The 20,692-nt window shown below is 43.0% G+C and overlaps 1 protein-coding gene and 1 long non-coding RNA gene across 6 annotated transcripts; one reads left to right on the top strand and one right to left on the bottom strand.

The window, feature by feature from the left end:
- Positions 1-1,668: 1,668 nt before the first annotated feature.
- LOC115204540 (uncharacterized) lies at positions 1,669-6,808 on the bottom strand. Its single transcript, XR_003880381.1, has 2 exons — positions 6,523-6,808; positions 1,669-1,989 (listed from the first exon to the last, which is right to left on the bottom strand). It is a non-coding gene; the product is annotated as an uncharacterized LOC115204540 (long non-coding RNA).
- On the top strand, positions 5,797-20,410 carry LOC115204513 (pyridoxal-dependent decarboxylase domain-containing protein 1). Of its 5 annotated transcripts, none has more exons than XM_029770171.1 (24): positions 5,797-5,972; positions 7,417-7,493; positions 7,650-7,718; positions 7,861-7,941; positions 8,494-8,640; positions 8,965-9,154; positions 9,308-9,376; positions 12,224-12,302; positions 12,811-12,895; positions 13,006-13,054; positions 13,183-13,284; positions 13,491-13,616; positions 13,724-13,774; positions 14,464-14,544; positions 15,427-15,487; positions 15,704-15,774; positions 15,853-15,958; positions 16,237-16,408; positions 16,593-16,711; positions 16,860-16,981; positions 17,208-17,300; positions 17,475-17,571; positions 17,662-17,760; positions 17,913-20,410. In XM_029770171.1, the coding sequence occupies exons 2-24, from the start codon at positions 7,417-7,419 to the stop codon at positions 18,200-18,202; spliced, it is 2,436 nt and encodes an 811-aa protein (XP_029626031.1). In that variant the 5' UTR covers positions 5,797-5,972; the 3' UTR covers positions 18,203-20,410. The 5 variants fall into 5 exon arrangements, with proteins under 5 accessions (XP_029626031.1, XP_029626025.1, XP_029626039.1 ...); XM_029770165.1 differs by having other exon boundaries at positions 8,491-8,640; XM_029770179.1 differs by lacking the exon at positions 14,464-14,544 and adding an exon at positions 14,086-14,130 and having other exon boundaries at positions 8,491-8,640.
- Positions 20,411-20,692: the final 282 nt, after the last annotated feature.

Raw genomic sequence — 20,692 nt, 5'->3', positions numbered from 1 at the left:
GATCAATGCTGTTGGAGATTCTGTGCAGATATTTATATTGTGTAGATCTCCACCTCTGACCTTTGCCTGCCATCTTGAAATTCTATGATTACATAAGACTTTTATAGTTATAGTGCCCTCAAAATGTGGCCATGGATGAGTTACTCATTTTAAGGTTGAATTAAAACTGTTACATTAGTCTATTACAAAAGTCATATCGAATTGTGTTAGGTTGAAAACGCAACCAAATATCAACATTTAAAGGAGATGCATCTAATGCTTGGACAGTTACATATGTGCCACTGCCTTAATTCTATTCTTTAACTTACAGTTTTTGTTAAGTTGGAGACGTGAATCACACATAATTTGTTAACTTATTGATAAGTTAATAGGCTATTGACTGTATTGAAAAAGTTATTGTATTTGTTTATCAACACAACTGTCACGTCCTGACCAGTAAAGGGGTTATTTGTTATTATAGTTTGGTCAGGACGTGGCAGGGGGTATTTGTTTTATATGGTTTTGAGTGTGTGTTTATGTAGAAGGGCGTTTGATTTATGTATTCTGGGGATTTTGGTTTAGTTCTATGTTTGTATATTTCTATGTCTATTCTAGGGTGTTTAGATCTTTGTTTAGGTATTGGTATTGGGGCCTTCAATTGGAGGCAGCTGTTTATCGTTGCCTCTGATTGAAGGTCCTATAATTAGGAGTATGTTTGTTTTGGGAATTGTGGGAGGTTGTTCTTTGCACTGCTGTATTTTGCATGCAAGACTGTTAGTTTGGTCAGTTCTTGTTTTGTTTATTAAGTGTTCACAAATAAAGTTAAGATGAGCACTCGACCCGCTGCGCCTTGGTCCACTTACTACGACGTCCGTGACAACAACCAAATATCAACATTTGAAGGAGAGGTATATTTTGTGCCACTGTCTTAGTCTGACTTTAATTCCAGTTTGTCTAAAACTTTAATTGATTTGTTGGATTCACGTCTCCATCTCAACCAAAAATCTAAGTCAAAAATAGATATTTAGTTAGATATTTGGTTGAAATGGAGATGTGAATCCAACATTCATTATTAACTTGAAGATTAAATTTGACATCAACCAAAGCATGAAACGCATGTATTGTCTATTTTTTGTTATAACCCTATATATAACCCTGGTTTGAATTGAAACAGCTGTTGATGACTAAACAAATTCTATATAGGCCTAAATAGTATCATTGACAGAGTATGGTTATATTTTCGTTTACTCTATTAAACCTACCCTTTGGATTGACTTCAATAGCAACCGTGAATCTATTTAGTTAAGATATATCTCTGTAATCATTCTGATGATAGCACATTGGTAGTAGTCCGTGACAAAGCAGGGCTGAACTTGGTTAAATCCCTGGATGGGAGATAGATCAACTCTCCAGTAGGAGGTTGTGGATATAACATTGAAGATCTGATGTGTTTCAAAGGTACAAATCCAATATATGTTATACAAGGTTTGTCTATGTTTAACATTTGTTACCATGAGGACAATTCTGTGGTTGAAATTTCATCCTCAAAACAAGTTTACGTTGACTTTTTGTGAAAGAAAATATTTTCCACATAGATGCCACATCAAAATATGTTGACAAATTACGTTGAAACAATGCTGATTCAACCAGTTTGTGTCCAGTGGACAGAATCAATACCTGATACATGCGAGGTTGAGAAAATGTTATACAACACAGCTTTATTGCCCATATGTTACAGAAAACGAAAATGTGTCTTCTGCTCTGTACAAGTATGTGTACATCACCACACATACAATTGAGATGAGCACAGGGTCAAGCTGCAGTGCAGCATCCCTGGATGGAGAGTGGGGTTAAGGACCTTGCTCAAGGGCTCCACCGTAGGGGCATAGCTTGAGGATGTGAACCCAGCAACCCTCCAGTTGCCAGATCAATTCTTCCCTTCTTCCAGCACCCGGCCCGGGACACGAACTGAACACTTTTCGGCTACAGGTCCAACTCCATCTGGGCTACCTATAACAGTTGAATGAACTTTTGTTCATCTGCATTTGCACATTTTAACGGTGCAGCTATATACACTCCTACATATTTATTTGGACAGTGAAGCTAAAACATTTAAATGTTTTGGATAACAGATCAAATATCCTTTTATTTGAGGGTATTTTCAGACATCTGTTTTACTGTTTTTACTAAATGCACTTTATGTATCTAGTCCCCTCCATTTGATGGTGTCAGAAGTATTTGGAAAAATTCACTGATATTGTAATCAATTTACTCACATGTTTAATATTTGGTCCCATATTACTAGGACGCAATGACTACATCAAGCTTGTGACTCTACCAACTTGTTTGATGGATTTGTAATTTGTTTTGGTTGTGTTTCAGATTATTTTGTGCCCAATATAAATTAATGGTAAATAATGTATTGTGTCATATTGGAGTCACTTATTCTAAATAAGAATATTATGTTTCTGAACACTTCTACATTAATGTGGATTCTGCCATGATTACAGATAATCGTGAACATTGCACACTCACTGGACACGACCCACAGACACACATACTTCCATTGACACTCCAACTCACATTCACACACTAAATACACTCAGACACAAACCCCCCACATACATGCATATTGACACCACACATACACACACTGCACATACACTGCTTCTACTCTGTTACTCTGTTATTATCTAGTCACATCTAGTCACTTTTACCCCAACCTAAATGTACATACACTATACAGTGCATTCAGAAAGTATTCAGACCCCTTGACTTTTTCCACATTTTGCTACGTTAGCCTTATTTTTAAAAGAGATTTAAAACATGTTTACCTCAATCTACACACAATACCCCATAATGACAAAGCAAAAACTTTTTTATTTTTTGCAAATGTATTACAAATAAAAACCGGAAATATCACATTTACATAAATATTCAGACCTTAGAGATGGTTGTCCTTCTGGAAGGGTCTCCCATTGCCACAGAGGAACTCTGTCAGAGAGACCATCGGGTTCTTGGTCACCTCCCTGACCAAGGCCCTTCTCCCCCAATTGCTCAGTTTGGCCGGGAGGCCAGCTCCATGAACAGTCTTGGTGGTTCCAAACTTTTTCCATTTAAGAATGACGGAGGCCACTGTGTTCTTTGGAACCTTCCCTTCAATGCTTCATACATTTTTTGGTACCCTTCACCAGATCTGTGCCTCAACACAATCCTGTCTCGGAGCTCTACGGACAACTCCTTCGACCTCATGGCTTGGTTTTTTCTCTGACATGCACTGTCAACTGTGGGATCTTATATAAATAGGTGTGTGCCTTTCCAAATCAGATCCAATCAATTGAATTTACCACAGGTGGACTCCAATCAAGTTGTAGAAACATCTCAAGGATGATTCATGGAAACTCACGTGAGCTCAATTTCGAGTCTCATTGCAAAAAGTCTGAATACTTCTGTATATAAGGTATCTGTTTTTTATATGTAACACATTTTCTAACATTTCAAAAAATCTGTCATTATGGGGTATTGTGTGTAGATTCATGAAAAAAAAAATATTTTATCCATTTTAGAATAAGGCTGTAACGTAGCAAAATGTGGAAAAAGGTAAGGGGTTTGAATACTTTCCGAATGCACTGTATATACAAATGTATGTGGACACCCCATCAAATTAGTGGATTTGGCTTTTTCAGCCACACAGCCACGCAATCTCCATAAACAATCATTGGCAGTAGAATGGCCTTACTGGTCAGTGACTTTCAACATGGCACAGTCATAAGATGCCACCTTTCCAACAAGTAAGTTCGTCAAATTTCTTCCCTGCTAGAGCTGCTAAGGTCAACTGTAAGTGCTGTTATTGTGAAGTGGAAACGTCTAGGAACAACATCTGGTCAGCCGTGAAGTGTTAGGCCACACAAGCTCACAGAATGGAACCGCCGAGTGCTGAAGAGCGTAGTGCATAAAAATCGTCTGTCCTCAGTTGCAATGCTCACTACCAAGTTCCAAACTGCCTATGGAAGCAATGTCAGCACAATAACTGTTCGTCAGGAACTTCATGAACTGGGTTTCCATGGCTGAGCAGCTGCACACAAGCCTAAGATCACCATGCGCAATGCCAAGCGTTGGCTGGAATGGTGTAAAGCTCGCCGCCATTGTACACTTGAGCAGTGGAGACACGTTCTCTGGAGTGATGAATCACACTTCACCATCTGGCAGTCCAACGGATGAATCTGGGTTTGGCGGATGCCAGGAGGATGCTACCTGCCCGAATGCATAGTGCCAACTGTAAAGTTTGGTGGAGGAGGAATAATGGTCAGGGGCTATTTTTCATGGTTCGGGCTACGCCCCTTAGTTCCAGTGAAGGGAAATCTTAACGCTACAGCATGCAATGACATTCTAGACGTTTCTGTGCTTCCAACTTTGTGACAACAGTTTGGGGAAGGCCCTTTCCTGTTTCAGCATGACAATGCCCCCATGCAGAAAGCGAAGTCCATACAGAAATGGTTTGTCGAGATCGGTATGGAAGAACTTGACTGGCCTGCACAGAGCCCTGACCTCAACCCCATCGAACATCTTTGGGATGAATTGGAACGCCAACTGCGAGCCAGGCCTAATCGCCCAACATCAGTGCCCAACCTCACTAATGCTCTTGTGGCTGAATGGAAGCAAGTCCCTGCAGCAATGGTCCAACATCTATTGGAAAGCCTTCCCAGAAGAAAGGAGGCTGCTCTTCTGGGAAGCAGCAAAGGGGGGACCAACTCCATATTAATGCCCATGATTTTGGAATGAAATGTGCGACGAGCAGGTGTCCACATACTGTTGGTTGTGTAGTGTACTTCTGGCACCTTCAAATGGGGGGACTTGATTCACAGTCCTTTCATTTCTAAACGGTAAAACAGATATTTATGAAAAAAACTCAAATAAATTATGACATTCTGTACTGTTGCCTCATGTTAAAATGTTTATCTCAAATTCAAAATGCTGCAGTATAGAGGCAAATTAAAAGTTTCAGCATTACTGTCCAAATAATTACATAGTAATATAATTACATACACACATCCATATTCATTATTAGTCATCATCATCTATTCTAGGGTACTACCACTGAGGTATAATAATAAGAACGTGTACTGCACTCTGGGAGAATCTCAATTGCATTTCTTTGATTCTTCACTTCCCCTCCCCATTGAGCTCATCCAAGTTGGAGTGGTTTCCACTAGATAACACAAATCTGCTTTTTGGTCTTAATTTAAGGTTAGGCATTTTCTGTGTGGTTTAAAAAATAATAATAATAATTAACTAGGCAAGTCAGTTATAGAACAAGTTCTTATTTACAATGACAGCCTACCAGGAAACAGTGGGTTAACTGGCTTGTTCAGTGCAGAACGACAGATTTTTGCCTTGTATCGAATCCCCAAGCTGACAGCAATTTTTCAGTTACTGGCCCAACACTCTAACCACTAGGCTACCTGCCATGGTTAAGGTTAGGTTTAAAATCAGATTTCAAGAAGATAAATTGTAAAATATAGCCAATTTTTACTTTTTGGCTGTTTTATTCTCCCTTTGTTTAAATACATCCTACCTTCACTGAAATAATCACTTATCTGTCTATGATGGAGTGGTGATTTATGCACTAGATGCCCTGCTTTCATCCAAATAGATCATTACTTCAATGAATGGAGGAATTAATTACTCGGCTATTTCAAAGTATTACAGGGGCCCAATTTAAAAACCCTGCACTCCACTGCCTGCTAGTCAGCTAAACACCTATCAGCCAATCAAGATACACACAGCACCACATTGGTGGTGTAGCGATACGTCAGCTCTGCCAGCGTGGAATACGGAGCGCCAGTCCAGGAAGTAAAAATTTACAGGAGTTAGCGGGATAAAGAAGCTGTTCAGCCGTCAATATTATAATATTCCCCACGTCCATAAAGAGTGGATAGGCGGCGTATCCTTTTCTCAAGCTTTTCAACTGTCTGAAGCCACCGCGTCACAAGGTAAGCACAAACGAGCTGTCAATCTTGGTGTGGTCCAAGCGGTAACGCTAGGCAAACTATGGCTAGCAATGCTAGTTAGGCTAGCAGCACCAACAGCGGTAAGCCAGCTGTCATTGCTAAGAATTACGCGGAACTAGATGTATTTCCTTTATTCACGCAATGTGGCATTTAATATTTGCATGTCCTTGTTTTTCATGGCTTATGTCGTCAATTAAGAAGCTGCCACCTTCCATTCATAAAACAGCTTATCATCGTGATGACGATGCTGCTAATTTGTTATGGATGGTCACGGATAGCTGACTGACTAGCGCAGTTGCCGCGTTCAAACAACTGGGAACTCTGAAATCTCCGACTTCAGCGCCCCCAAGACAACTGAGAACGCGGGGGGGACAACGAGCTCCGACTGGGAAAATCGTTTTGAACTACTATTCCGATGCTGTGTGTTAACATTTAGAAAGGTCAATAATCATCGCTTTCAAACCGATTTTCGAAACATGCTGATATGCCCCTTTTCATATCAGCAATAAATAAAATTAAAATATACACTTACTTTAGCAGTTTTGCACATATCCACAAGATGTGTGTGCCTCCAGTCGACGAACTACACTTTCCACAGTTACGATTACACACAGATATTTGGAGCATGCTAGATGGCTATTTAGCATAGCTGGCTACCTATCTCTTCCGTAAACAAGTAATGCAACTTGGAGATATGGCTGTGTAGTATTTTCATTTGATATGGAAGATACGTTAGTTATGTTTCCAAAACCGTAAGGCAAGCGATGCGTGTTATAGAGCAAGCGTCAGGGCTCTTAAACTCCCCTGGTCAGAACATACTTCAGTAGACAGCCAGAGAGTCATCATGATCAAGGATGTTATTAATTGGTTAACAGACATTTACAGAAAGACAAATATTTAGGCAGATCATAAATATATTGAGTGGCATGTTGTAGAAGCAGAAAATCCGGTTTGATGAAATCAGCCAGGTAATCCAACTCTATCACATAACAGGTGTATCCATAACCACACCCATTATCATTTCAGACAGAAATTAGGGCCTTGAGGCACCACTGGTAATGAATAGAAGTTATAGTCAGACTGTATTTACTTTCAACTGCTTCTCCAGTCGCCTGGAATTGGCAATAACATGAGCTAGACTATGGTAGAGTCTGTTACATCATGCCAATGTCAATATTTGACTAATATTAACAATTAGATTGACCTCTGTCTACTATACCTCTGATCCACCTCAATGTGCAGTCCAATAGGTGACAGAGGAGGGTAGAGGGAGGATTAGTGTTAAATATAAGGCTTTAGAGGGAGAGAGTTCTGGAAGATGTGTTTTTAGCTAGTCTCTGGCTATGGCTCTGTCTAACTCTGAGATGGAATGAGGTATCCATCTGCTTTAGTGTCTTTTTGCTCAGTCTCTGACTTCTGACTGTAGATGATGGTCGACCCCACACTCGCTGAAATGGGCAAGAACCTCAACGAGGCCATGAAGATCTTGGAGGATGGTCGAAAGTAAGCTTTTATGAATTGGTATTTGTTCATAAAGATGTATTACACTGGCTGTTAATGAAACGCATATCTTCGCACATACTGTATGTTAACACAAGTCAGATGCACACACCTGAAGGACTATCTTACTTGTTTGTTTTGTTGTTTGTTTCTCTCCAGGGCATCAGAACCGGATGCAGATAGACGACAGTTCAGCAGGTGTAGTATCCCTGGACCCCTACAGGGAGAGTGAGTACAGCAGATACCCCTGTTTCTCAATCTAGTGTCTTTCTGTCTCTCTCTCTCTCACACATACAAATGTGGATGGTATTTCACAGAAGCAATGAGTTCCCTCAAGCAACGCGTTGTGTGTTTTGTTCCAAACTTCCAGTGGGCAGGATGTGGCCAGTATACTCCAGCTGGTCCAGAATCTCATGCATGAAGATGAGGAGGAAGACAAGCCAAGCCATCGGTAGGTCTGACATTAAAACACCACTACTGAGAGCATATGTCAGTTGGAAGGCCATCTTAGAATTTTCTTATCAGTACAATAAGAATTTCCAAGTGAACAAAAAGAAGTCGTTGATAATATCAATAAAAAATCTATCCAGTTTATTAAAGTTGCAACAGGGAGACGAAAATGTCTATCTGGCCTCTTGGAGACAGGCCCTTTATATTCTAATCAGACAGTACCAAGTGTTCTGTAAAAAACAGCCCAAGAGGCTTGTAGGAAGTCAAAACAAATTGCAGTGACATTGTCAGCTGCTACAGAATCGCACCGTGTTTCACAGAATACAGTAATAATCAGTGTCCTTGTACCTCTCGTCTGGCGTCAATCACTATCAACAGAACCTTGCACAAACAGAACGTGAAAACATAGAAATATGCTAAGCATTGTTAATCACTCTTCACTGTATATGAACTTTATTCATCTTAAATATTCTCAATACAATCAGTATAATACAGTTTATCAACATCACGTCTTTGTGACCTCACTTCCTGTGCGTGTCTTGTCCCCCAGCAGGATGCAGAATGTCGGAGAGCAGGGTCACATGGCGTTGCTAGGACACAGCCTAGCAGCCTACATCTCCGTGCTGGACAGGGAGAGACTCAGGAAGCTGATCACACGCATCGCGTCTGACACAACACTCTGGCTCTGCAGACTCTTCAGGTGTGTGTCTGTGTAACAGTATAGCTTCCGTCCCTCTCCTCGACCCCAACCTGGGCTTGAACCAGGGACCCTCTGCACACATCAACAACAGTCACCCACGAAGCATTGTTTCCCATCTCACCACAAAAGCCGCGGCTTGTTCCCCTCTGCAAGGGGAACAACTACTTCAGGTCGCAGAGCGAGTGACGTCACCCGATTGAAACGCTATTAGCGCGCACCACCGCTAACTAACTAGCCATTTCACATCGGTTACATCTGGGTCTGTCTGTCGAGTGCATGTGTGTGCTTGTTCCTGGTGCATTGCTAATTTTGATGTCCTGCCAGGTATGAGAGTGGCTCAGCATACTACCATGAAGATGACAGAGAGGGCCTGCTGAAGGTGTGTCGCCTGGTCATCAACACCCGCTATGAGGACTACTCCACAGAGGGCTACACCGTGCTCAACTCCAGACAGCCTGTCATTTACCAGAGCGCCACCTGCAGGCCTGGCCTGGGACAGCACCTCTGCAGCCAAGTAGGCGTGGAAGCAGGCATAGAAACGCATTGCGTGTTCTTACATGAAGACACACAGACAAATTATTTTGATGTTACTTTAGTGTTATAAGAGCAGATATTTCAGAAGTTATTCAATGTAGATTGACTTTAACAGAAATCTTCTCTTCCTCAGCTGGGTCTGCCTCTGTCCAGCCTGTGCACCGTCCCCTGTAACACCATGTTTGGATCCCAGCACCAAATGGTAAATCCGCCTCATTTAGATAGGGCTCATACAATGTACACTACATTACCAAAAGTATGTGGACACCTTATTCCAAAATGATGGGCATTAATGGAGTTGGTCTCTCCACTTTGCTACTATAACAGCCTCCACTCTTCTGGGAAGGCTTTCCATTAGACATTGGAACATTGCTGTGGGGACTTGCTTCCATTCAGCCACGAGCATTAGTGAGGTTGGACACTGATGTTGGGCGATTGGGCCTGGCTCGCAGTCGGTGTTCGATGGGGTTGAAGTCAGGGCTCTGTGCAGGCCAGTCAAGTTCTTCCACACCGATCTCGACAAACCATTTCTGTATGGACCTCACTTTGTGCATGGGGGCGTTGTCATGCTGAAACAGGAAAGGGCCTTCCCCAAACTGTTGTCACAAAGTTGGAAGCACAGAATTGTCTAGAATGTCATTGTATGCTGTAGCATTAACATTTCCCTTCACTGGAACTAAGGGGCCTAACCCGAACCATGAAAAATAGCCCCTGACTATTATTCCTCCACCAAACTTTACAGTTGGCACTATGCATTCGGGGCAGGTAGCGTGCTCCTGGCATCCTCCAACCCCAGATTTGTCTGTCGGACTGCCAGATGATTCATCACTCCAGAGAAGGCAGCGAGCTTTGTACTACTCTAGCCGGTGCTTGGCATTGCGCATGGTGATCTTAGGCTTGTGTGTGGCTGCTCAGCTATGGAAACCCATTTCATGAAGTTCCTGACGAACAGGTATTGTGCTGACATTCCATCCAGAGACAGTTTGGAACTTGGTAGTGTGTGTTGCAACCGAGGACAGATCATTTTTAGGCGCTAAGCACTTCAACACTTTGTTGTTCCGTTCTGTGAGCTTGTGTGGCCTACCACTTTGCGGCTGAGCTGTTGTTGCTCCTAGACATTTCAACTTCACAATAACAGCACATAGTTGACCGGGGTAGCTCTAGCAGGGAAGAAATTTGACAAACTGACTTGTTGGAAAGGTGGCATCTTATGACTGTGCCATGCTGAAAGTCACTGAGCTCGATTTTATACACATGCCAGCAAAAATAGACAAATCCACTAATTTGAAGGGGTGTCCACATACTTTGTGTGTATGTATCTATGTGTGTGTGTGTGTGTGTGTGTATATAAACTCAGCAAAAAAAGAAACGTCCTCTTGCTGTCAACTGTTTATTTTCAGAAAACTTAACATGTGTAAATATTTGTATGAACATAACAAGATTCAACAACTGAGACATAAACTGAACAAGTTCCACTGACATGTGACTAACAGAAATGGAATGTGTCCCTGAACAAAGGGGGGGGTCAAAATCAGTATCTGGTGTGGCCACCAGCTGCATTAAGTACTGCGGTGCATCTCCTCCTCATGGACTGCACCAGATTTGCCAGTTCTTGCTGTGAGATGTTACCCCACTCTTACACCAAGGCACCTGCAAGTTCCTGGACAATTCTGGGGGGAATGGCCGTAGCCCTGACCCTCTGATCCAACAGGTCCCAGACGTGCTCAATGGGATTGAGATCCAGGCTCTTTGCTGGCCATGGCAGAACACTGACATTCCTGTCTTGCAGGAAATCACGCACAGAACAAGCAGTATGGCTGGTGGCATTGTCATGCTGGTGGGTCATGTCAGGATGAGCCTGCAGGAAGGGTAAAACATGAGGGAGGAGGATGTCTTCCCTGTAATGCACAGCGTTGAGATTGCCTGCAATGACAACAAGCTCAGTCCGACGATAATGTGACACGCCGCCGCAGACCATGACGGACCCTCCACCTCCAAATCGGTCCCGTTCCAGAGTACAGGCCTCGGTGTAACACTCATTCCTTAGTTGCCTTGGTTACAGGGTTTGGTGTCTTTCTCTCGCATCCCGCCGATCTCAGGGGCTCTCTCCGGGACTTGCTGGGCTCTCTCATTCTGTCTATTGTTGGTGGGACCAACCCTGTTCCCCCTGCCTGCTCATTCCTTCGAATCTGACCATCACCCCTGGTGAGACAAAACCGCGACACGTCAGTGAAGAGCACTTTTTTACAGTCCTGTCTGGTCCAGCGACGGTGGGTTTGTGACCATAGGTGACGGTGATGTCTGGTGAGGACCTGCCTTACAACAGGCCTACAAGCCCTCAGTCCAGCCTCTCTCAGCCTATTGCGGACAGTCTGAGCACTGATGGAGGGATTGTGCGTTCCTGGTGTAACTCGGGCAGTTGTTGTTGCCATCCTGTATCTGTCCCGCAGGTGTGATGTTCGGATGTACTGATCCTGTGCAGGTGTTGTTACACGTGGTCTGCCACTGCGATGACGATCAGCTGTCCATCCTGTCTCCCTGTAGCGCTGTCTTAGGCTTCTCACAGTACGGACATTGCAGTTTATTGCCCTGGCCACATCTGCAGTCCTCATGCCTCCTTGCAGCATGCCTAAGCCATGTTCACACAGATGAGCAGGGACCCTGGGCATATTTCTTTTGGTGTTTTTCAGAGTCAGTAGAAAGGCCTCTAGTGTCCGAAGTTTTCATAACTGTGACCTTAATTGCCTACCGTCTGTAAGCTGTTAGTGTCTTAACGACCGTTCCACAGGGGCATGTTCATTAATTGTTTATGGTTCATTGAACAAGCATGGGAAAGAGTGTTAAAAACCCTTTACAATGAAGATCTGTGAAGTTATTTGAATTTTTATGAATTATCTTTGAAAGACAGGGTCCTGAAAAAGGGACGTTTCTTTTTTTGAGTTTATGTATTTAGGATACTGGGGTGCCTGTATGTGGACTACCTACCATACTACCCTGATTTTTAAATGGAAAACAATATATTTCTCCCTGGGTGTTTTGCTGTTTGCAGGACATTGCCTTGCTGGACAAGCTGATCAGAGAGGATGTGGAGACTGGGAAGCTTCCATTGCTGTTGATCGCCAACGCTGGTCAGTGGGGAATTCTATCACCTTTTTAATACAAGAAGTGGCAAAGAACACACATCTACTCTTTAAAAGTGTTTTATTTTCTCCAAGATTGTGTGCTTATTGAAAAACCTGGCATGGTGACACTTTTTTTTTTTTAAATTAAATTGAACCTTTATTTAACTAGTCAGTTAAGAACAAATGTATTATTTACAATGATGACCTACCAAAAGGCCTGTGGGGAGGGGGCTGGGATTAAAAAAAAAAAAATGTGTATGTATGTGCACACACATCACAACAAGAGACAACACAACACAGAGACCTAAGACAACAACACAGCATGGTAGCAACACAACACAGTTTTACACTCTGAAGTGAAACAATGTTTACCCCTTGACCAACCAGGATGTTATTGTATGACTTACTTGGTTGATTTAACCTTTATTTGACATGTCAGTCCCTCTATCACTGACATATTGACCAAGACGTACTGCAGAGTGACTCAGAGCCTACTCACTGCCTGTCTTCCCAGGCACCCCTGGGGCGGGACACACAGACAAGCTGGGCCGTCTAAAGGAGCTGTGTGAACAGTATGGCATGTGGCTCCACATAGAAGGGTGGGTAACAACATTACACATACTTGTAATACTTCTAATATGTCTTTAACCAACCATATTGGAGGGGTTTGTAAATGCTTTATAACTGCTTGGTCTTTTCTGTCTCTCAGGGTCATCTTGGCCACCCTGGCTCTGGGGGAGGTCTCGTCCCCCGTGACGGTACGGATAGGATATGCTCTCCCATTCTGTGACCCTCAGAACTCTAAATGAATAAACTGTAAGATCCCTGTATAGTACGGTAATGTAATATGTCTACTATGTGTCTTTGCCCCCTCCCCTGTCCCCAGGCGGCCACCAGCAGTGACAGTATGACCCTGACCCTGGGTCCGTGGCTGGGCCTGCCTGCTGTCCCAGCTGTCACCCTCTACAGACACGAGGACCCAGCCCTGGTACGCTTTCTTCTTCCTGTTCTCTCTTCTTTGGTTTCCCCTCTTAACTCTCTCCCTGTCTGTAGCTGTAGGGCCTTTAAACTTGCATCCTTTCTTCCTGCCTCTCTTGAAGTTACTAGAGATCTGACATGACTGGATTGGTGTAAGCTATGTGGTGGAATCTTTGGTTTCACCTATCCATTTGAGTTCTCTCTCTCCTGTCTTAGTCTCTGGCAGCCGGGTTGACCTCCAGTCAGCCAGTAGAGAAGCTGCGTGCCCTGCCTCTCTGGCTCTCCCTGCAGTACCTGGGCCATGATGGGATAGTGGAGAAGATTAGACACGCTGTAGAGCTCGTAAGTACTTTGGGTTAGTAATTACCATGTGGGTAAGCGATCTGTATTCATTTCTAACACCTTACTGCTAACAAACTGACCTGTGCCGTATCTCTTTTTGTCTGTAGAGCCAACAGCTTCTGGAGAAACTGAAGACTCTGGCTTCCATAAAGACTTCAGTAGGTCCACAACTTGCTGTTTAACTAGCTACTACTATTAATGTATATGGAAAGCATTTATGCATTGAGGCTGTTCTAAGCAGTCATAAGCTGTTTATTGTATTTTATAATGTACTATGGGTGTAAACGAAGGCACTATAAAGCCATTACACATAGGTGGGTCATATGATGAAGGCCCCCAATATATGAGCTTTTGCTTGTTGAGTTTTAAGATTGTTTTCTGAAGTTATCCTATCATAAGATCACACAACTCTAACACAACACACATTTATAAAGATGCGGGCGTCTGACGTCTGTTTTGTCATCATCAGGATGAACTTGACTCTGAGATCTCTTTCGTCGATGCTTTGACTATGGTAAAGAAACAGCACTGAGCCTCGCTAACAGAGACCTCCATCATACTGTCGCAAAACAAAGACCTTGTTCACAGGCATCAGCTCTGAGCAGATAGTGACCTTTATATAATCTGAAACAGAGTGTGAATTTGATTGACAGATGTAGATGATATAGAGATCATTGGAACGGTGCAGTGCAGTAACTGCTGAAGCTGATCTGGTGAACAAGCAGTGTGTGTGGGTCTGGTTACTGTGTTGATGGTGGCTTTGAGTACCGTTTGTTGTAGTGAGTGTCGTGTGTTGGAAGTGTGTGTATACTGTAGATGGTGAGCTGTTGGGTTGCCTTGGTTACAGGGTGTGGTGTCTCTCTCTCGGATCCCGCTGATCTCAGGGGGCTCTCTACGGGACTTGCTGGGCTCTCTCATTCTGTCTATTGTAGGTGGGACCAACCCTCTTCCCCCCTGCCTGCTCTCCCCTTTCTTTCTCTGTTTCACTCCGTACCTGACCATGTTTGTCCACCTGAATGCCCTGAAAGGCACTGTATTTGAGACAGCGCGCAAATCAAGGGCACTCTTTTGCTAAAACTGCAATCAGTCCACTTCCTGATCCCTGTCCATTCATCACTACAGGCATGTTTTAGGCACCGCAGAGAATGTACTGTCCCTCCACCACCACGTCTTCACAGAATCATGATGACTCTAAAGTTGAACTTTGGCCCAGGCGTCATCAAAGATGGACCTCACTGTGTTTACATTGTACCCCTAACAGGGTACAACAGTAACAATCCAACATAACACTTCAACCAGTCAATCCTGCTATGGGTACTGGGTAGTACATACCCTTACTGTGAATTGTTAGAGGTGGTGAGAAATTACCAGAAGGAAATAGTAGTCTTTTCTGTGCTGAGATTTTCTCCAAAACTAACATTTGCCAGACTTGATTTATGTACAAAGTATACACAGTACATACAATATAATGGTCAGTTGTAAGAGTTAGTCATGTATATAAAGTCCATGGAAAACACAGCCATGTCCATTGTGAATGGAAGTCATAGGCATTGACATTTATGCCCAAACATTTAACTTTTTTAAAAGTTGCATGATTTAACAATCTCCATGCAGACCAGTTTGACTGCTCAAACAGAGGATGTGTGTCACAAACCCAGGCATCTCCATAGCATCACACAGCTTCTCCGGCCCATTCTCACACAGTACACCTGTTTGCATGTTAATGACAACAGAGTTTTAAGGGTCAAAGGTTATGATCCTGGATATGTGGAACCTCACCTGTGTCTGTCTCACCTTTCCTGTGCTGCAGGTGGAGGATGAGCTCAACTCTCCAGTAGTCGTGTTCAGGTTCTCCCAGGAGACCAGTGCAGGTGAGTGGTTAACACTACTCTTCCTGTTCCAACACATTTTCCTCAACTAACCAGGAACTCTTATTCAGCTGCATCCAACTTACTTTAGATGCAATGTGTGCATTCAAATGATGTAATAATGCAATCAAATGAGAATCACGTAAATATACTATGTATTTGAATTTGGCATGTTACATGTAATAGGTCATAATGCTATGCCCTCTTCCCTCTACTCAGAATCCAGTGGTGGTTCTGTGGAGGGCTACTTTGCTGGAGAGAGAGAAGTGCTAGATTCCCTCAACAGATGGGTGAGCATTTGTATACATGTGTAACGGGTGAGACAATCTTGGTTGGTTGATTGGTTGATTGATTGTGTCTGCCTGTAGCTGTGTGAGCGGTTGGCACAGCTGGTGCCCGCCAGCGGGGTAGACATAGTGGAGTTGGAGGACGAGGGCACCTGTGTCCGCTTCACCCCTCTTATGACCGCCGCAGGTAACACACACAGACTCATTTGTAGGACACACGTACATACATCATAAAGAAAGGCCCACACTCACCTGTAAAATAAACATTCACATGTAAGACACACACTCACCTGTTAGACATACCATCATTTGTATTACACACACTCACCTGTAGAGTTAATGAAGAACACCTGATCGTCAGTCAATCCACCCACCATAGTGGGTGTTAGTCAGGCACAACTCTCCTTTTGTTGACCCTGTAGCTGTTGACCTCTGAACTCTGCCCTCTGACCTGTTCCCTCCCAGCCCTGGGGACCCAGAGGTGTGACGTGGATCTGCTGGTGGAGCGGTTGACTGAGCTGGTTCCTGTGCTGAACTGTACGCTGCGTCTCAGACTGGACTTCAGAGAGGAGGTGTACCGCCACTCTGCCCTCAGTTACATAGAGGACCTCAGCTGGCCTGGCCTGGGAGCCGTCAGGTAGGAATATACTGTTATTCATTCAGTATTAGTATCATTAGTAGCTATGTAATTACCATTTTACCATTCCATTTCATAGTAAATACCTGGTCATTTCTGTACAGTAAAATGTGCAACTGCAACCAAAATGTTTTGTGTAAAGCAATGTGACTTGTCCACAAAATGATTGTGTGGATCCACTCAGGTATGAGCCGAGGATTGAGGAGCTGAACGACAGTAAGAGACAGCTGGAGGTGGAGAAGATCAACAGTGAGCTGCTGGTGAAACTAGGGGATCTGGACGCAGACCTCATCTTCTCCACCGGTCAGTACTGTGCCTGTCCACAGCACAGAGCTCCTTTTATCACATCTGAAACGCAAGGTTTCATTCTTTCCCTCAATTCAAGGAATGATTCAGACCTGGTTCTGATTCTGCCTGCTTTACCTCTTAACTTCTCTCCCTCCGTCCTCAGGCTTGGAGTTCGGACCAGAGAAGGACTGCATATTTATTGGCATGGCAACGGAGGACCTAGACGTGGCAGAGCTAGTGGATATGATAGCCGCCCTGGGGAGGGACATAGAGGAGAACGGCAGGGTAACGCTATCTCCTTCTACTCTGTTTACCTACTGTCTGTCACTTCCTCCAACATGGCTGGTACTTCTGTTTACCTACAGTCTGTCACTTCCTCCAACATTGCTGGTACTTCCAGATTATATAGATTTTTGGTGATAAAATGTAATCAAAAATCTATGCAATACTACAATCCTATTGCATTGATTGAGTTGTAAATTACTTTTCTTCTGTCCCATCTTGTCACTAGCTATTAGAGAACATGACAGAGGTGGTGAGGAAAGGCATCCAGGAGGCAGAGCTCCAGCTCCAGAAAGACAACCAGGACAAACTCATGGAAGAGGTGTGTGTGTGTGTGTGTGCGCATTTTTGTATGTGTATGACATTAATCAATGCTTTGTATACATGCACATTTTATGGACTGATTTGTATAAAAAGTATTCACCATCATCTCTCTCTCTCTCTTTCGTTCTCTCTTTCTTTCTTCTCTCTTCTCTCTTTTCTCTCTCTCTCTCAGGGTGTGTTGAGACAGATTCCTCTGGTCGGCTCTGTGTTGAACTGGTTCTCTCCGTTCCAGAGCACTGTGAAGGGCAGAACCTTTAACCTGGCTGCAGGTACACAACTGTGTGTGTGTGCCTTCTCCTAGGTTGCTCCTGTACATCTGCATTCCGGTGGTATAATAAGTGACTGTGTGTTTCCCATAGGTTCCCTGGACTCCACAGAGCCCACCTACTCCATGAAGGCCCAGACAGGTGGGCTGGCGTCACCAGAAACCCCTACCTCCTCTGCCAAGAGACTGCCAGGTATGGTCTCACTTAATCTATAGATGGGATATTCTTGTTTTTTCGCAGTCATTCTCTTTTAAAATCAAGGGACATATTTTATTTATTAAAAATACTGGAAATCTTAGACTACTATTCTCTGATTCCTCCTCTTTTTCTTCCTCCACTTGCAGGACAGAGGCTGTTCCGGCGCGAGGGTGCGGGGGGCTCTGACTCCCACAGTGAGACCAGCTCCGTGGGCCAGGCTGAGGATCTCTCCAGGGAGAGGGTCCCACAACCCACCCCACCTTACCTTGTCCCAGATGAGGCGGTTTCCATGGCCCCTGAGATCTCAGAGACCCCCCAGGTGCCGGCTAAACCCGAGCCCACGCAGGAGAACGGCGAGGTGGGTACACAGGAAGGGGAACAGGAGGAGAGACAGCCTGAGGGCCAGGAGGCACCAGTGGAGAAGACGGGCAGATAGGACAGCCCCCAGGGCAGGGTTATTTGAAACGAGCTCTGAAAGGTTCCAGGCCAGTCCAGCAGGTGTTGCAGAGCAGGGATTCATTCCATTCTCAAATAATTCTCCCTTGCCTCTTTTCTTGACAACTGTCTCCTTATAGATCTAAAGGGACTGGAAACTAGGATGAGAGATAATTAGACAGCAAAGGCTTCATTTAGCCTACCAGAAGGGTTGTCATTTTATCTCTACTTTATTTTTTCTTTCCAGTCCCTTGATGACTGGGCTCTAGGTCAAGGACAAAGGGAAGGAACCAGGATTTCAGAATGGAATCCAGCCTTAGTCTCTAGGGTTGTGTCTGACTGTCTGAGGACTCAATCATTGTGGGTTAATAAATAACTATGTAGGAGTAGGACCTAAGAACTCTGGTCAAGCAGGAACTACACCTGAGGCAGGGAGTCAAAGGTGAAGGGTCGTCTGAGGACTTCCTGGTTCATGGCCTCCACTCTACTTCAGTCGGTCTCGTCATGGCCCGGAGGTAAAACGGCTTATATGCAAGCCAAGTAATGTGTGACTAACACTGGAAATAAAACAATTTTAGTTTGTATGTAATGTATACACACCTATTTCTATCCACTCAATCGCCATCATGATCAGTAAAACCAGCTCTATATAGAGGGAAATGTAGTAGAAAAATGAAAGCATACTGTGATATGAATTGAACGAGAAAGAATACACACATCCACCTGCTTCTGATCTTTAAACACACCCACAGTATATGTGCACTACCCCAATAGACCCTCCACGGTTTGTCAAACACCCTCCTGTTAATTTTTTCACATACTTGGGTCTGATTGGTGTATGTTTTTAATAATAGGACCAATGGGGCTAACATTTCCTTACATCCCAAGCAAAGTCTTGCTTAACATGCATTCTGAGGAAATACTTTTTTTTTTCTTTGCCAAAACATATAGTGGCTGTAAGTTATGTTGATGTTTCCTGTGAGAAAGACATACTGTAGCCTAGTAGCTATTATAATGCCTAGACTAATGATAACATATTTGCAGGTTAAAGGATTTGGTTTCGATGCAGTTGTTTAAAAAAAAAAAAAAAAACGATATATTCCATTTGTTCTGTCCATTATTACTGCACTACCTTATTTAATGTTGCACATAGTATGTGTTAATCAAAACCTTTTCAATTCATTTATTTTTATTCTCAAAATAAGTCTAGAATTTGTTGCAATAACTACTTTGATGAAGAATTATGATTCCTGACTTGAATTGACACTATTTCCGTCCTGCTTCCATTACAATCTCTCTTTGATTTCACATACCTTTTCTCTAAGCCCTTTGTCAAGGATCCAGTTTTATGTTCCTTCCATACCATAGTCTTCAAAAGGGAGAAGTTATCTAGAGACTTTAACTATTCTCGACCTACAGCTCTAAGGGGGTTTACGACAATTTTTGTACACAGTTGTAATTACTGAAATGATAGGTGTTACATTCTCGTTGCCCAATCATATTTCTGCTATGTAGTCATAAAAATTGGGAGAACTTTAATGACCTAGGGTGTCAGACTACTGACGTTACAAGGACTTTGAAATGTGAATCATTTGCTTATAAAACTGCTTTTGTATCCACTGTACAACACTGTGCCGTTAGACATTTTTATATCCAAAGCAGACAGAATGGAATGAGCTTATACTTTTAAGTTTTTCTTAACTTAGGATGTGCACTTAACTTGAAAATACAAACGTAATTGTTGTCTTCTGAATTTGATACTATAAAGATGATCTCGGTTCACTGTACTCTGAAATAATTTCCGTTTGTCGTAAGGCTTTGTTATTATGTCTTTATCACCTTACTTTATTGAGGACATTGTTTTCATATTCATTAAACATGTATGTACATGTTACTTTTTATTCCGCTCCTAATCAGCAATTCTGGTGCAATAATCTACTCATAGCAAAGGAGAAAAATAACAGATATTTAATGTTGAACTGGGAGCGTTATTTTTGATACACCATTAATTTAGTTTTCTGAAGTGAAAATATTGAATAGATTAATGTTTTAAGGACATAGGTGGTTGAAGTACTGCACTAGTCTCATTGAAGTTCAATGCCTGTTTCTCAAAGATGTCTGAAAAAACTGGTCAAATGTAATTTCATGGGATGGAAAGAGGGATATATTGAAGAATCCAATCAGCTTTATTAAAACATGATATAAAACAGGTTTGTGTTATCAATCATTTGCAGGGACTCTTGAATTTACAAGTCAAAAGTGTTAATCATTGTTAGTTACCAATGTATAAGTAATTCCACAGTCAACATAATTGAAATCCTGATTTAGTACCAATGTCAGGTTGATGTGTTTCTCCCCGTCAGAAATAACCAGTGGAATCAGTATGGGGAATTAAAGAACCCAAATACACTCTGCAATGCTCAAACTTTTTCCTCAGTGTTATTTCGCCCTGCCTTCGTTGATGCACCGTTTTGTGCTGCTGGACATTTTG

This window comes from Salmo trutta, chromosome 1 (genome assembly GCF_901001165.1).
Source record: "Salmo trutta chromosome 1, fSalTru1.1, whole genome shotgun sequence".
NCBI lineage: Eukaryota > Metazoa > Chordata > Actinopteri > Salmoniformes > Salmonidae > Salmo > Salmo trutta.
Note: the sequence above shows the minus strand (reverse complement) of the source record. Positions and strands in the feature narration are given on the sequence as shown.

Coding starts and splice junctions, on each gene's coding strand:
- LOC115204513 (XM_029770165.1), top strand. CDS start 7,417: ATGATGGTCGACCCCACACTCGCTGAAATGGGCAAGAACCTCAACGAG. Junction 16,409..16,592: donor CCTGGCCTGGGAGCCGTCAG/GTAGGAATATAC, acceptor GGATCCACTCAG/GTATGAGCCGAGGATTGAGG. Junction 17,301..17,474: donor AGGACAAACTCATGGAAGAG/GTGTGTGTGTGT, acceptor TCTCTCTCTCAG/GGTGTGTTGAGACAGATTCC.